The sequence below is a fragment of the Mandrillus leucophaeus genome, unplaced genomic scaffold, assembly GCF_000951045.1.
Source record: "Mandrillus leucophaeus isolate KB7577 unplaced genomic scaffold, Mleu.le_1.0 Scaffold324, whole genome shotgun sequence".
NCBI lineage: Eukaryota > Metazoa > Chordata > Mammalia > Primates > Cercopithecidae > Mandrillus > Mandrillus leucophaeus.
The window spans coordinates 1,029,432-1,047,371 of NW_012103410.1; the positions used below are offsets into that span (position 1 = coordinate 1,029,432).

The 17,940-nt window shown below is 38.6% G+C and overlaps 1 protein-coding gene across 1 annotated transcript in view; it reads left to right on the plus strand.

Annotated features, from left to right (window-relative positions):
* LRP2 (low density lipoprotein receptor-related protein 2) overlaps window positions 1–17,940 on the plus strand; it is a 214,594-nt gene that overhangs the window by 176,671 nt on the left and 19,983 nt on the right. The window contains exons 62-68 of the mRNA XM_011988152.1: window positions 917–1,039; window positions 4,601–4,729; window positions 9,307–9,438; window positions 10,401–10,532; window positions 12,215–12,358; window positions 13,845–14,010; window positions 15,748–15,876. Of these exons, the coding sequence (XP_011843542.1) occupies window positions 917–1,039; window positions 4,601–4,729; window positions 9,307–9,438; window positions 10,401–10,532; window positions 12,215–12,358; window positions 13,845–14,010; window positions 15,748–15,876 (955 nt within the window). The remainder of the gene's footprint in view (window positions 1–916; window positions 1,040–4,600; window positions 4,730–9,306; window positions 9,439–10,400; window positions 10,533–12,214; window positions 12,359–13,844; window positions 14,011–15,747; window positions 15,877–17,940) is intronic.

The window sequence follows — 17,940 nt, forward strand, 5'->3', positions numbered from 1 at the left end:
TTAGATCTGACCTTTTCCCCTCAATCAATCTTACTACAAGTCTCTCCTCTTGATCCCTGTGTGTGATACAATGGCAGAAGGAGAATCAGACAGCCCAAATCCTTCATGTGGAAGATCACATGTGAAGACCACATGTATGTTGAATTCGCTGAATTTATGGTACATGTATAGTGAACCATGTTCCCTGTACCAAACAAGTAGGGGACCTGGGGACTACCCTTGAGTACCTCACAGCTGTACAGGCAGCAGCTAGAGGTCTCACTCTGGACAGCAAGTGTGTCAGGGTTTGATCGTGAGATATCGATTTTAAATGTAAGATGTGAGGGAATTCAGGAAGGAAAATCCAACACAATTTAAAGCTTCAGTAAAAGACTCATGCTCCAGACACTGTATGACAACTGCCATCAGAAGGATCAAACAAATGACTTCCTGGCTATTAGGATAAGAGCCCATGTACTGCCAGCCTGTCCAGCCTCACGGCCACCATTGTGCTCCACACTCCATGCTGCAGCAACAGAGGCCTTTATTCAGGTCCAGAGACCGGCCATGCTCCTCCCTGACTCAGAATCTATGGGAAGTTTCTTCTAAGCCTTCCTCTCCCTAACTTATGTCAGATCACCCCAGTAGATGTTTCGTAGTTGTAATTGAATGGTTAATTTGAAAAGTCTGTTTCTCTACTAGAATGAAAGTTCCATGAGGACAAGGACTGTGTCTTTCTTGTTTCCCATCATATCTAGTGCCTAGCACAGTACCTTGGCGTGTATTGAATATATAGTGTATCTGCTGATTGATTAATCAAATGAGTAAATGAGTGCATGAATGAAGCAAGCCTGGTGCTGGTACTGGAGTATTTTAGATATTAACACTTAAATTCTACTGTTAACTTGTAATTTCATTTTTCCATCTTTCCTGTCAGTGAATGTTCCCTGTAATTCACCAAACCGTTTCCGGTGTGACAACAATCGTTGCATTTATGGTCATGAGGTGTGCAACGGTGTGGATGACTGTGGAGATGGAACTGATGAGACAGAGGAGCACTGTAAGCAAAAGTCAAAAGGGAGAAGGAAAAAGGAAGGACCCCAGGTGGTCTGCAGTTTGTAAAATGTACCTCTGGGATTTCAGTTTGTTTTATAGAGTTGTGCCCATGATTGCAGATCTCTGCTGACATAATTGTTTACAAGACCATATGAACACATGCATTGCTTACATGTAACCCTGCCTGTTCTTCCTGTCTCGTTTGAGCACAATGCTGGCAAATCCATTCATTTTTCAGTCTTTGTTTAAACATTTAATAAGCCTTCCCCTCCTCTTTTCTCATAAGAAACTGAGAACAAACACTAAATACTGGTTGAGCCACACCTCACAAGTTAATAGTTTATTTTTTCAGATATAAGATTTGATCATTCTTCAGCCTTCAGGAGTTGCTAATTGCTAATCTAGGCAGGTGCCCAGCTGCAGAGATCATGTGAAGCAAGGCAGCCCTGGTGTTAACAGAGCTTATCTAATATCCTTGTTGAAAATGAAAATTCATTTCCCAGAAGAGAAAAGTGATAGATTAGTTTAAGATAGAAGTTTCAAACCGGCTGCATTTAACATTTCAGGCATTGAAATGTCTGTACTTTCTCTGCACTTTCAAAATGTTTTAAAATCTATTCATTGAAGGAGAAAGTTGACCAATTTTCTGGGCAATTTAATTTGCCTGGAAAAAAAGTCAGTGAGGAAAATCATTTCCCTGACTCCAGTTATTTTTTTTTTCCCCAAAAAGACATTACCTGGGAAAATTAAGATAAATTCCTAATTTTTCCACTTTCTATTTCTTGTATTGATGTGGTATTAGAATGCTTTGCCACAGAATGCTTACTTCCAGCAAGATACTTCCTTCTATGACAGAGACAGTTTGTGCTTACCAAATAAACAAGTGCTTCCCTACATTTCCCAGTCTCCCTTGCAGGTGGGTTAGGACCATGTGACCAGTTCTAGCCAATGTACTGTCAGTTGGAGGTGCCATGTGTCACTACTGGGCTGAAGCAATGAAAAGCGCACGCGTGCCTTCTCCATGTCTCCTGTGCTACTGCAACAACCTTGGAAGCCATGTGTTCCAGGCAGCACAGCTGCAAGATGCAGGCGGGCTGTGGAACCAGCGTTGGCCTTTATATGAGTGCTCAATAAGGCTTCATTATGTTGCATCCCTGAGACTTTAGGATCTGTTGGTTGCAACAGCTAGTATGAATTGCTCCGAATAACATAGAGTGATGAGGGAAGTAGAGTACTTCCACATCAAAAACATAAAATATTTGGCATTGGGTTAACAGTCAGGAGGCAAGCAACAAAGACACTGATGGTGGAAGCAGGAAAGATGGAGATCATGTTATGCAAAGTCAAAGCATTTGATAAAGCTGTCACCTCAGAAAAACTGGAAGGTAGATCACATGCTTACTGAACCTGTCAATCATGGAGTGAGGTTAGAAGATAGAATGTTAGTAATGTGCATTGATTGCCATTCCTGAGTTTGGCAAGATAGTATAAGAAAGAGAGAAGCTAAGGGAAGAACTGGTTAACTTATAAGCAGAAATAAAATAAAGCCCAGAAATTTGCTGTGTGAGAAAAGCCAACTGTATCTACATCCCAAAGAGTAAAAGTCTGAAGTTTAAAAGGCTTTGAGACACGAAGGCCCAATAACACCTCCTCATTGGATAAAATGACTGCCCATCTGTTTTTCTACATGGATTGGATGTAAGTGACAATAAGTTCAGACAGAATTATATGAGGGAAAGAAAGCAAAGAAAAAAGCAGATTCGAGAACTATGGCTCAAAAAGAGCACTAGGTCAGGTTACTAACTTTTAGAACAGGCTAGAAGCAAACAGATCAAATGCCTGGTAGGTTTCTGAGAGCAAGATATAACCAAATAAACCAAAATGCTATGACTGTTTGAGATTTGAAAGAAAAACAAAACAAAAACAAAACAAAACAAAAAACTATTGGGCTCCCGGCCTTCTATAAGCAAGAAGTGGGGTGAGAAAGCTGTGTGGGTCCTAATGGGAGCATATTTCCCTTTCCCTCTCCATTTGAAGAAGAAAATAGACAAGGAAAAACTCTCAAAGGGTAGAGTCAGAAGCAATGAGAGACATTTTGACACAGGAGCTCCTGCCAGAGCAGAGGCATGAGCTAATCAATAAATACCCTCCACTCCCCAAAGAAGGGACCTTTACAATGTCTGCCCAGAGTGACTATGTGATTTACTCTCCTTTCCAAGCAGTATGCTTTTGAAAGTGAAGGTGGTGCTATTCATAATTCCACTGGGGCAGCAGACATGAATCAGGACTGTCCTGTGCCAACATGGGTCATCCTAGCCTAGTGGGACTTCAGAATTGCTATAGGTTGGTGACTGCCATGACTCTAATTCTTTCTTTCCCATGGGAGTGTTTATTTCTATTGCGTTGCCCCTGTTCCACCGCTACCTATCAGGCACAGATGGCACCGATTGTTTATTAGTTTATGGGTCTCCCAACCAAGAGGAACCACATCTGGAACTGACTGAGTGGCTACTGCCCATTACCCAGAGGTCCTGGATTTTAGTTTCTGAATGGACTAAGCTATGTTCCTTGGGAAGGGGTTAAGGGTGTTCCACGTATGAGAAGAAAATCATAAAGGAGTATTTAGTGACACAAGGGTAAATTGCATGAGAATGCACATTCTTCCTTTTTCCAGTCTCCCTTACAGTTAGAGCGGGGCCATGTGACTGGTTCTGACCAATGGACCATGAGCAGGAGGATATCTGTCATTTCCAGGCTCAGGAAGTTAAGAAGCTGTGTGCTTCCACCATGTTGATCTTCTCCTGCCTTGGCAACCTTGAATGTGTTCCTGATGGCATAATTATAGGATGGAGGAGGGTTTCTAGGCTGTCATTAAACTTTACATGAGTGAGAAATGAACCTTTGCCATTTTAAGCCATTGAAATGTTGCAGTTTGCTTCCTGTGGTGGCTGGTAGTGGTTTCCCAGACTAAAATCCTGCTCCTGGAAAAGAATAAAAGTTTATGGATTCTGGGATTTGACCATGTGCTACAAATATCTTCCTCCATTTTTTTTTAAATGGCATTTTTAGTAGGGGAAATGGAAAGAGATTTTGGGGAAGGGGGAAATCTGCTCAAATTTTAAAAAAATATTTTATTTCTGGGCTTTCATCCTTTTGTGCTATGCCTCAAATAAATTAATGCTATAACCACAGATTCATCTCTGCCAATAATAATAATAACAGGAATACAAATTTGAAGGTTGCGGTAGTGTCAAAGTCCTCCCTGCATCTTGCAGCTGTGCTGCCTGGAACACATGGCTTCCAAGGTTGTTGCAGTAGCACAGGAGACATGGAGAAGGCACGCGTGCGCTTTTCATTGCTTCAGCCCAGTAGTGACACATGGCACCTCCAACTGACAGTACATTGGCTAGAACTGGTCACATGGTCCTAACCCACCTGCAAGGGAGACTGGGAAATGTAGGGAAGCACTTGTTTATTTGGTAAGTACAAACTGCCTCTGTCATAGAAGGAAGTATCTTGCTTCACAAAAGAAAAAGTTTTGATTTTAATTTGTTCTTACATACAGGTAGAAAACCAACCCCTAAACCTTGTACGGAATATGAATATAAGTGTGGCAATGGACATTGCATTCCAAACGACAATGTGTGTGATGATGCCGATGACTGTGGTGATTGGTCTGATGAACTGGGTTGCAGTAAGTAAAAAAATCTTAAGCCAAATGCAGTATCCTTGGTACTCGAAAAAGCTTCTGAGGGTGTTTGAGCAAGAAGGGAATGCCACAGGGGACCTGGGAAGGGACATTTATTTTTATTTTTAAAGTTAAAATAAAAATTTTATTTTATTTTTAAAATAAAATAAAATAAATCTATCCATTAGATAGATTGGGTGGCTGAGTGCAGTGGCTCACGCCTGTAACCTCAATACTTTGGGAGGCTGAGGCAGACAGATCACTTGAGCCCAGGAGTTCAAGAACAGCCTGGGCAGCGTGACGAAACTCCGTCTTAACAAAATACACAAAAATTTGCTGGGTGTAATGGTGCGCACCTCTAGTACCAGATACTCAAGAGGATAAGGTGGAAGGATGGCTTGAGTGCAGGCAGGGGCTGCAGTGAGCTGTGATTGTGCCACTGTACTCCAGCCTGGGCAATAAAGCAAGACCTTGTCTCAGAACAAATGAACAAACAAACAGAAAGAAAGTAGAGGAAGCACTTTGTGTAGGAAAAGGATGATGAACATAACCAAGGAACAATTCTAGCTCAATGTTTTGATGGAAATGTTAGAATGCCATGTTACTAAGTCACACCTTTGTAGTCCATTTATGACTCACATAGTGCTTTCACATATGTTACTTAATGTGTTACTCAAGTTAGCCCCATTGAGTTGCTTTTATTGTCTATGTAATAGAGCTCAGAGAGCTTAAGTAACTTGCTTGAGGTCACACAGAATGGCAGAGGCAGAATTGGAGCAGTCATGTGAGTCCAGGTTAGGAGGGCTGGCCTCTGGACCTCTGCCACTAGCGGTACCACTTTGGGCACATACTGACCTCTCTGGTCTGTGGTTTCCTCACAGGACAAAGGAGGCCGTTCTTCAAACTCTAGGAGCCTGTGGCTTAGTCATCCTAGTGAGCTCCATGTGCTTTCAACTTCTTGGGCTCTAACTGATTTTTTTCTGAGGCATCCAAAGGATTTTCTATCAGTTTTTCTCCTGCATGAGTTACAAAGGGGTGTGAATAACCAGCCACATTGAGTTGGCTTGCCATTTATTTCACATACGTTTTCTGTGGGACTTGGAGTTATTGACAGACTTAAGTGACTTGATTAAATATTTTAAAAGCTGAACATGATAGAATTCACAAAACTGAATGGCAAGTTTGGGTTCTAACTCCCAGAGACTAATAGGTGAGCAGTTCCAGGAGTTTGGAGTACTTCCAAGTTGGACTTGGGTCCAATAGTCAAGCACTGGTTTCTCTTTCAGTTGCCTGTGCCAGTTAAAAGGCTTAAAATAGACTACAGTACTTTCTTTTCAAATGGCATTTAATTAGTAGCAGGTTTTTTTGTTTTAAACGAAATAAGTAGCACAAACATTAATTCAGGTATGGAAGCAGCTTCTCTTTTCAGATATTAAGTGGATATGTGATATGGAATTCAGTCTTATTTCTCTGGACTAATAATTTGAGGCATAGAATTCTCTTTTAAAATACTAGTTCTTGGGTGCTGTTAATTTATTTGCCTTTCTTTTTTTCTCCTTCTTTCTCTCCTTCCTCCTCTTCTCCTTCTTCTTCTTCTGTCTTCTCCTCCTCCTTCCTCTTCTTCTCCAAAAGCATCACTGAAGTGTATGAGACACATTGTCCTATTTTTTAAAATCGAAGGTGTACAACATGACGTTTTGATATACTTATATATAGTGACGTGCTATAGTCAAGCAAATTAACATATCTGTTGTCTCACATAGTTATCTTTAAAAAAATATTTTTGTAGTAAGAGCACCTAAAATCTACTCTCTTGGCAAATTTTTGGGGATGAAAATACATTAGCATTTTTTCTAGCACCAATCAGGTATAAAGGAAAGAAGTTAACCTCAGGTTGCAAATATTATTTATGTGGTCATAAAGATAGATTGACTTGCTGTTTCTCTGGTAGTTCTTATTTCTTCTTCATAAAATGGAAAGTAGGGTATTTCTTTTATAAATAGAGTGCCATATGTTTGGGTTTGGGGAAATCAGTTATGTGGGTTAAAATGGTGATCATTTTCAAATGAAAACAATGATAAGAAAGCCGTCACATTTTAGGAAGAATCCTACAGTGTCGTGTGGTTTCTGCTCTTGTTAAGGACTCTTGCTTCGCAAAAGCATGACTCATTCAGTGGATCACTTGCTCCAGAAATTCTTGACTCCTGGGACCCCTAATCCCTTTATATATTTCAGAACTGGGGGGAAATTACGAAGTCTAGTGATGCATGGGAGACCCATGGAGGTTATGTGACTGGCTCCATGATATCCAAGTTAATAAACATAAGTCAGATTCATTTAGCAATGTAGAGGGGATATCCCTGCTAACCTCACAGAAATTTAAAAGTAAGGAAATACTATGACAAATTTTATGGCGATAAATTAAACAACTTACATGAAGTGAACAAATTCTTAGAAAGACACAAAACTCTGAAAATGGCTCATAAAAAAATAGAAAATCTAAATAGATGTTTTAGCAATGTATAGCTGTTAGGAGCTCCTATAATAAAGGCTAGGATCTTTATTATAAGACTTTCATGTGTACAGTTTTGAAGTCTGCACTCCAAGGGCAGCATTCCATTGAATTTCATTGTACTTTATTTTGGTTATTTTTCTTTTTGAAACTCAGTGTTTTTAATCTACTCAGACCACATATACTGATATGGTCATTTACTCTAAAGGACTCTGAGAGTGATTAAGTTCACTTCATTGCGTACTATAGAAGACAGATAGATATAAATCTGTTTTTATTTGAAAGAATTGAACCAGGAGATACCACAATCTCTTTGTCAAAAATACTCAGAAGCCTATGACCAGGAGACTTTTTATTTGAGAGGTAGATGAAGCTTAAATCTTTAATGGAGATAACCACTGCCTCTCTTTCCCCCATTATCACTTACTATCTATGTTCATCTTCACCAGTTTTTCTGTAAGACCTAGGTTTGGGGATAGATGGAGGATAAAAGAAGCAAACTGATAAGAATGACAAGGATGAAAGCCAGACGGCTTGGATAGATATTGGTAGAGACAAGCTCTTGAGGCAATGATGAACAATGAAGTGTTAGGGTGGAGTGTGAGCTGTTAAAAGTCCGTCCTGGAACATCTGGATCAGAATAACAAGGATCATTTATATGGGCTCGACAAAAATAAACTATGAGGTTTTTTTTTGTTTTTTTTTTTTTTTTACTGTGAAAGTTCAATAATAATCAAAAGTAAAAAGCATTTGAATCCCATCACGAAAAGAGAACTAACCTTTAAAGTTTGTGTACTTTTGCTATCTTTTTTTTGCACTTGTATATGTAAGAAATATTTCTTAGTATTTTTAAAAATTAAGAAATATTGTATACTAAATGGAGTTTTTCGGCCTTTTTTTCAATTTATTATAGATATTTCCCATGTCAAAGTATCATTTGAAACTATAAATTTTAATAATCACATAGCAATTCATCATGTAGATAATCATAACTTATTGCTTCTAAGATGTATTTTTTTATATTTTAACATCTTTGAAACCAAGATATATATCTTACAATTAATAACATGTCAGTGTAAGTTCCAGACATATTCTATTTTAGTGTTACATAAAGTAATGGTGCATCAGTAATGTCTTAGTTTAAAGTATACTATAAAATAATTTATTCCCTATCACTGAACATACATTTAAGTTGTTTTCAAGTGTTCTTATTATAAATATTATTATAATCCTTAAACATAAATTGTACTGCATATTTTATTCCTTTTCAAGGGAAAATTCATTAACATGGAATAACTGGGCAAAAGAGTATGACTATTTTTAAAGGCATTGATGCATACATACATAGTACAAAATTTCTTTCCTTGTGTACTAATTTATGGCTCTAAGAGCAGTTGTATGACTTAGAACTCTATGTATTTTACTGCATCTTGGTCAACACTTGATATACACATATATATTTGTGTGTGGGTGTGTGTATATACATATATAATCAATTGGTCAATGTTAGGCAAATTATAGTCTTCTTAAAATTTTATAATTTCCTCCTATTTGTAATTTTGTTCTAATCTATATGTATTTATGTCTGTCTGTCTGTCTTTCTTTCTCTCTTTCTTTCTTTCTTTCTTTCTTTTCTTTCTTTCTTTCTTTCTTTCTTTCTTTCTATTATCTATCTCTCTATCGATCTATCATCTATCTCTATCTGTCAATCTATCTATATGCAGTAGGATTAAAGATAGTAGAGTAGGTGGTAACAGCTATGGAGTGTCAGGCTTCATAGTTCTGGAGTCCAAAATTGAATGCTCTGAGGATGAGCCTGGGAGTGCTGCATATAATGTGAAAATTGCCTCAGGGTTTTAACATTATATGCATTTATCTAAACGGTATTCAGGCCACAATCAGAAATAGGAATCCAGACTCCCCCAGTGCCCTCTGTCCTCTCAAAGTCTTATGGAAAGAGGTCATCTCAAGATGTCCTACAGTTGGTTACTAGTAGGTGCTCCTTTTGATACACCACTTGACTGTTATTTGTGGCTGATCTGGTTTGTAATGCTGGGATTTTGTTTCGCAGATAAAGGAAAAGAAAGAACATGTGCTGAAAATATATGCGAGCAAAACTGTACCCAATTAAATGAAGGAGGATTTATCTGCTCCTGTACAGCTGGGTTCGAAACCAATGTTTTTGACAGAACCTCCTGTCTAGGTAGAGTATATTTTTTCCAATTCCTGTTTAGGTGAACTTTACATTTAAGGTTCTCCACCACTCCCCTTTATTAAATAAATCACTACTTAATTCCCTTAATGGTACCATACCCATGGTTTCATGGTTCTAGGTCATTGAACTACTGAAGAATTGCTTTCCCCCGCCTGTATGCATGCTATCTGACCAGTGCCTACCTAAGTGCTTGTCAGATACTCTGTGCTCAGTAGAGTCTGTGGAATTGATATGAATGATGAAGGCCTTGGTGATGATGGCTGTTTATTGCACCACTGTGTGAAATCAAAGTTTTTTTAAAAAACAAACTAGGCTTATTTCTTCATTGTAAGTCAAACAACCAGCACATATTTATACACACCTACTTATGCCAGACATAGATGAGTTGTAAGGTATGGAGTCAGAAGATAGCTTATCAAGATGGTGAGTGATGACTGTGATTTTAGATGCCTTTTAGTATTTTAATTTACTGTTTCTAATTCATGATATGTCATAGTCAGAAGATTGTAAGAGTTCCTTTTGGACCTGAAGCTTAAGAACTCTATTGAAAAACCAAATCAATGACTCCTGTTCCTGAAGCTAGTTAGCAGAAGTGAAGGGACACTGAACAATACAACACAACATATGCCTTCTGAAAGGGAAAATGTGCTCTGCTATTGCAGAGTCATAGAGTTTAAATCCTGTCTCCATTGCTTATCAGCTTTGGGACTGTGGGCTTAATCATCCATACTTCTTAAAGTCTTTTGGCAAGATTAAACAAGGAAAATATTTGGAAAGCATGTGAAACAGTATCTGAAACTTAGTGTTTCACAAATGTTTGTATCATTGCTTGTTTTCATCTGTATCCTTCTCAGTCCTCATTGCTAGTGAATATGGATTTAAACAGAAGCAAGGTCTCTAAGGAATGGATGGGAGCAGATGTTGCATATTTGGTTTTATTTTGCCTACAGATATCAATGAGTGTGAGCAATTTGGGACTTGTCCCCAGCACTGCAGAAATACCAAAGGAAGTTATGAGTGTGTCTGTGCTGATGGCTTCACGTCTATGAGTGACCACCCTGGGAAACGATGTGCCGCTGAGGGTATGATGAGTTCATGTCAGGATTAATTGACTTTTGGGGGAAATAAATACTGCTGAGTACACTATACGAGGAAAGAAACTTTAGATTCTCAGAGTTTTTCTTTTCTTTTTTTGTTTTTAACTTGCCAGCTGCTTCTCTTCTAACACCTCTTTAGTTACTCCTTTGCTCTCCTCCCCTGCCAGCTTAAAACAATAGCTACATCCCCCAACAAATACGCATCAGTTCAAACAAGAGCCAGGTGTTACTTATAATGGATTTAGCCTCTTGTCCACCTTGATAAAAACTTCAAAAAGTGGACAAGATGTCATCTTTCTTAAGGCTGAAACAACAACAAAATCTTGCCTGTGGGACGGTCATCAATAGAAGGAAAGTAACAAGGCCCTCTAGCTACCACTCCACTGAGAATAAGATTTGAGTCCCAATAGTCCAAGAAGGCTCATGAACTGGGGCAAATCAAGGACACTCTGCTGACATACCCCTTTTGTATTGTTCATGGACTACTGATCACAGGCAAAAAGGAGTCTGGCACAGTCATAACTTCAATCATGAGTTTTACATTTTAAGTTGATACCAGTATCTGACAATCGGGCCTGATAAAAACAGAGAAAGAATGTAAGTCAGAAGTATTATACTCCAAATTCCAGAGGCCTGATCTAAATCATCATGTCCTAGCTAAGAGGCATGGGTCTTTATTTTGAATTTGAAGTTTGTACTAGAGTTTCAGGAACTTGTTAAGAAAGTAGCACTTTATTTTGTAAATTAAGAGTAAATGGCCAAAATGGCTGTTCAATTTCTTCATACAAATTGAGCTTTTAAAGCATACATTTGACTAGCATACTTTAATATTTTACCCTCAAAACACTCTTGACAGTGAATGAAAACCAGAATGAAAGCATTTGAACAGTTGGTCTGGTAATTAAGCAGCAAATTTTTAAATGTTTAAATCTTTTAACTAAGGACATGACTGAAACAAATTGGAATATTCATATAAAACATAATGTCAAGATAGAGGAAATACATAAAATGAACTTTTAAAAGTTACTTAAATTGGATTCCATTGACATTATGCAAGTAAATTAAACTTAAGAAATTCTAGACAGTGCATCTTGGGATGAGTCACCATTAAGTAGCTGCTTTAGGTTAAAAAAAATTAAATCAAGGACAAGTCAGGTTTATTTTTTCATTAACTAGGAGCTAAATTGGGTCATAGAGCTGATTACCTGCTAAAAAGAATCATAAAATCTGTCAGGAAAGCATAAGGAATGAGACTTTTCTGGTAAACTTTTAGTAAGATTATAAAAGTATTTCTTTTGTGAGATAGAATGTCTGCAGTCTTGTCTGTTTTGATGTCAGTAAATAAAAACAATTCAGTGAAAATGAGGACTCTACGTAGGGTTCTCAGTCTAGCTTTGTTCCAAACTACCACTGAGTACAAAGAATAAAGAACTGATAATGTCCCTAAGAGACATATTAGCGTTCCACTTGAAGTGGAGATGAGAATGTCAACTCATGGATTTTGTAACCCAGTTGGATAGTCAACTTTATTGATTAACAGAGATAGTCAGATTCCTATAGAAACTGATGTTCTTTAAAAAAGGGGCAGGTACATACTGTGCATTTTATATCATACTTTAAGGAAAGTATAATTCAAACAGATAAAGTAGCCCTTTGTTTGTTTACAGGTAGCTCTCCTTTGTTGCTACTGCCTGACAATGTCCGAATTCGAAAATATAATCTCTCATCTGAGAGGTTCTCAGAGTATCTTCAAGATGAGGAATATATCCAAGCTGTTGATTATGACTGGGATCCCGAGGACATAGGCCTCAGTGAGTATAAACTTTGGCATCTTTCACTGATATTAAGTGACTTTATAGAATTTTAAGGTGTTGACTTTTAAAGAATTTATTGTTTAATGAGTGAATTTTGTTGCATTAGTGGAAGAGGATACTCTTCCAACCCAGCATGCTCCTGATGACTTAGTGTGGCCTTGAATCCCAGACAATCTTTCCTGATTTCTTTCCAAAATTCTTCCCATCACTGGGGTTTATCCTTTCTGAACCATCTCACATCTCCTTGTATTTTGAAATTTCCTTGTCCTTGATACTGCAGATCTTGTTCCTTCCTACCATTGTACACCTTGAAAATTTCTACCCAGACCTCAAAGACCCAGTTTAATGTCACCACCTCTGTGACAACTTCTATCACTCCTCCTGGCAGAGTTCTGTGATTGCTCACCATGAATCTATGTCATTTTATGGCACATGTTACTCTAAGTTATATAGCTAGTTGACCACATAATATCTTTCTATCCTCTATACATCTGCTTTCTGGGGACAAAGACTGAATCTAACTTATCTCTAAATGCCTAGCATCTGACGCAACATCTAGTACACTCTACGTGGTAGGTAATCAAAACATTTAGTTGAATGAAGGAAAAAGATGAATAATGCTTATTGTTGAATCTCTCATGGCTCTATCTGGTGTTGGGGGAGATGATAGTAGGGTAGGAGTCAGAAAACTTGTCTTCTATGCCTGTAAACTTATCTTTTATGCCAGTCTCCCTTATCTACTAGCTTTATGATCCTAAATAATTGTAACGATTCTCTGAATCTCAATTTTTTATCTACAAAATCAAAGTAGTAATCTTGTTCTGCCTGCCTACCTCTGAGAGTTGTTTTGAAGATTGAATGAGATGAAAGGCTTTGAAAACTATTAATAACTATGTCAATATAGGATTTATCATTGTTGTATTTTCACACATATTCATGCAGTACAATACAGTTTTCAAGAATGGTGCATACCTAGGAAAGCAGTGGGTGTCCAGTGCATGCCTGTACAGTCACAGTCTTCCTATGCTTTTAACATGCCTGCTGTCCACCATCCTTTTTTCTGTACATAAAATAGGACTTCTCGTTGACATGGCTTCTTTAGTGCCTCTGATCTTGAGTATACTTTCAAATTCTCAACAGCCTGCCCTGGTTTATCTCTATACATTCTGTTTTGGAAACTAGAACTTGATCCTAATAAAAGTAAATAAGCATTTTGTTGAAATACGTTTAAATGAATCACTTTTAAATAGAGATGACTAAATCTCACTAAGTTCTCAGTTGAAGCATTTGTAGCTCATAGCTCAAGTTTGATGGGTTTTAAGGTTTGATTATACAGATGTTATTGAATTATTCATATTATAACAATAGTGAGGAGGGAGATGGAGATGTCAATAAATGAACACTGCTTCACTTGATTAGACTCTAGTTCTTCCATTACTTGATGCTCTTGATATGAAACTGACCTGTGTGTCTTCCTCTGTAGGTGTTGTATATTACACCGTGCGAGGGGAGGGCTCTAGGTTTGGTGCTATCAAACGTGCCTACATCCCCAACTTTGAATCCGGCCACAATAATCTTGTGCAGGAAGTTGACCTGAAACTGAAATATGTAATGCAGCCAGATGGAATAGCAGTGGACTGGGTTGGAAGGTAAATTTGCCATACATTCCCCCCTTACTTGTTCTGTTTTCCTGGTTAGAGTTCTCTACTGCTCGCCATGGCCCATGAGTGAGGCTGGGTCTAGATATGGGTACACTCAGCCATGAGTGCAGCTGGGCAATGGTTGGGCTTGCTGAAGCCCTAGCAACTGCCTCCACTTATCCCAGCATGTCATGGAGACATTATCATATCCTGTATTCTTTGTGAGCCATGAAAAAACTGGGAAAGCACCCAGGTCAAGATTCACTATATATCTAGGATAGCATTCTTGCCAACAGAGTTCTGGATTCCAAAATTAACTTTCAGTATGGCAACACTGTTCATTTTGTGAGGAAATGGGACAGCCTCACAATTCTCCCAGCAAAGCAGTTGAGATGAAACTTTTTTTTCTATGGTAGTTATCTTGGGGACGAACAATCCACATCTTGTGTTTTTAGCAGGCTTGTAGTTAAAACAGATCGGAAATTTGACTTTCCTGTTTAGTCTTTGGAATTGAGTTTAATAGAGGTGTCAGTCTCTCCTGTTTTTCTAGACCTAGTAGCCCAGGGACCAGAGTCACACATTTTGGATGGTTTTTAAGTGGAACCTTAAGTAGGGTTATGAGGTAGGTGTGTGAGGTACAAACGGATGTGGAGAAGTTAGTAAGCTCCTTCTTCAGGGAAGAGGTTTGCACTGACTTACACTGGTGGGATAATGATTCCTTGAAAATGAACTAATAACATAAACTTGCTTGATGGGGAAGGTTCAGGGGTCACTTGCCTCCTGGAGAATGGAGAGTTATTTTCAGTGTAAATTCTTTTTCACCTTTTAAAAAATGTGGCTGGTGTTCCTGGAAGACTTCAGCATCTTTGAAGAAGTTAATTGGGTCCTGCTGTGCCTGCAGGCTAACAGGAGACTCATTTCAGCAATTTTGGTCAAGAAACAGGGCCTTAGAGAACTGTTACTAGAGTCAGGAACTCAGAACTCCAGACATTAACCCTCTCTTCTGAAAACCAACCAGGGAATGGCAGATCTGTCTTCTTGTTTGAAGTTTTACCTCTTTCTCAGCCTTAATGAATAAGAGAATTAAGAAAGTGGTGGAACTTTTTCTGCTTGTAAGAGACTGAGACCTGCAGCCTCAGAAGTGGAAATAAGGCAGGACAGTTGAGTTTGTTATTTTGAAAGGCTGTTTCCACTCATCTTTGAGCTGACACCAGGTTCCTATTGATTCTAATGGGGCTCCTTCCTGAGGAGGAAATAGACTCATGGGCAGTCAGAGTTAAGGCACCAGCCCCACGATGCCTTATGACTTCTACCTAGAAGCCCATGTCTCATAATAACGTCAGTCAGAGGCCAGTCTGACTGCTGGGTCTATGGTAGTTATCTTGGGGATGAACAATTCACATCTTGTGTTTTTAGCAGGCTTGTAGTTAAAACAGATTGGAAATTTGACTTTCCTGTTTAGTCTTTGGAATTGAGTTAATTCCATTGCGGATCCTGCGTGAGTCAGGTGCTTTGGCTGTTGAGGGCAGGAGTCCCCTCAATTCCTTACTCTTCCAAGTGTAACCTGCCAAAGATGTCGCCTTGGCTGGAGTTCCCCAAGAGAGGACTATGGTCTGATGATAGGTATCTGAGCAGCTCTCTCACCAGCCAGAACTTTCAAATGAAATGCTCTCATCTTCACACCTCTTACCCAGTAATGATTACTCTAGGCTTTACGGTTGTTTAACTTTGTCCGTCTGAATTCAGGCATATTTACTGGTCAGATGTCAAGAATAAACGCATTGAGGTGGCTAAACTTGATGGAAGGTACAGAAAGTGGCTGATTTCCACTGACCTGGATCAACCAGCTGCAATTGCTGTGAATCCCAAACTAGGGTAAGTACTTGGAGAAGTCTTCAGTGTTCTAGATATTTCTCCCTGGATTCTCATCATATTCCATGTTTCTTATAATGTTTTTTCCTAGTTATACTGAAATTGTCCTTCAGGTTTTTGGGAGGAGCGTCTATGACTGTTTCAAGAATTATAACATGCCCTTGAGATCACATAGGACCAACCATTTCTGATCGGGAAATTCCTTTGAGAACACATCTGAGAATCTTTCTGGTTACGTGGATTCCTTGCCAAATTAGAGCTCTGAACTCTAAAGTTCTTTGTGGATTTAACTGTTTTAAATGAAGGTTTCAGCAGAATTGTTTTTCCTTTCATTTAGATGTTTTAAAGTAACTCATTCATTGAAATTCAGCTAGGGATTTGGTCATGTTTAATTAAAAAATTAAACATTTATATCCAAAATATATAAATATTTAAAATGACACATGTATAAATATGTATTATCCATTTGTAGAAATGTTCCAATTTGCAGTTTATCTATAAATCATCTCAGTGTAAATGAGAACGAGTTTTGTTATTTTTCTCTACATATCAAGACATTTATTTGAATAATCACTAAGCTGAAATGACTTGGTATTTACATATTACATACATATTTAGCTTCAGAATAGTGACACTTTAAAAAAGTTTTTTGAATAACCCCAAATAATGTTCCTACTTGGGCAGGACCAGTCTAGCCCTTTGTAGCTATGCCAGTATTTGTAGGTAGAACACTATGAGCTGTTACTACTTTGATTCTGTTATATTCATATGTTAAATCATACCCTTAGAAACTCAGCAATGAAATATGAAAAATACTTGACTGATAAGATTAACCTGTAATGAGGACTCATCCTCAACATTAGTCATTGCTGCTTATATCTTATCTACACAATATCTTAGGAGCAAAGAGATGCAGTGTGTTCTGTGGTGTGAATGATGTGACTGTTTCCAATGTTTTCCTCTGTAACTAATGTTTAAATTCATCTGATATTATGATCATCCTCTGATAACCCTCATAGAAATTCTTTTTTTTTGGAGATGGAGTCTTGCTCTGTTGCCCAGGGTGGAGTGCAGTGGCCTGATCTCGGCTCACTGCAACCTCTGCCTCCCAGATTCAAGTGATTCTCCTGCCTCAGCCTCCTGGCAGCTGGGATTATAGGCACCCACCACCACACCTGGCTAATTTTTGTATTTTCAGTAGAGATAGGGTTTCACCATGTTTGGCAGCCTGGTCTCAAACTCCTCACCTCAGGTGATCCACCCGCCTCGGCCTCCCAAAGTGCTGCGATTACATGTGTGAGCCACTGCACCCGGCCAGAAATTCTTATTTTTGTCTTTGTAATTCCTTTCTCTCTAGAATGGCTCAGTGTAGTCCTGGGAGGGATAGGAAGTAAGAAAGGAGTGAGAAAGGGTTTCACGGCCTAAGGCCTCCAGACTCAACCTACAACCTCCTCATTTCATGATCCATTTGAAAGGTTCATGACCCATAAGTTTTATAAGCATAAGCATATATGATATGTTAAAGCTTCTTACAGCTTCTGTGGTATCAGATCTGCCAGTGGGTCCAAAGGACGATGAAGATGATAACTACTGATAATGCCACTGACAGCAATGAAAAGTGCCAACATTTATTATATTCTTGCTGTGTGTCAGCTACTCTAAGTGTCCTACATATATAAACTCATTTGAATCATACAAAGGACCTATAAATTTGTCATAGGTTTCTATCCCTTATTTACATAGATGGGTAAAATAACACCATGCTCCTTTAGTCAGCAACTGTTGACTGTAATAAAGATGGAAAGGGAGAATTGTCATGCAGAAACTGCTGGAAAACACTGTGATAGTTCTCCTACCTTACAAGGGTCCGGGGAAGCTCTATGGAGAAAGTAGCACTGAATTGAATGTTGCAGGTTGGGATCCACTGCTAGTATAACCGGTGATAAAGTATGTGACATGTTGAGGTCAGTGTGGGTGAGAGTGAGAAGGGCCACTTCCTAGAGAAAGTGGGACTGACGTGGAATCTGGATAGATGTCTTGGGTACACATAGGCAAAGGAGCCAGGCC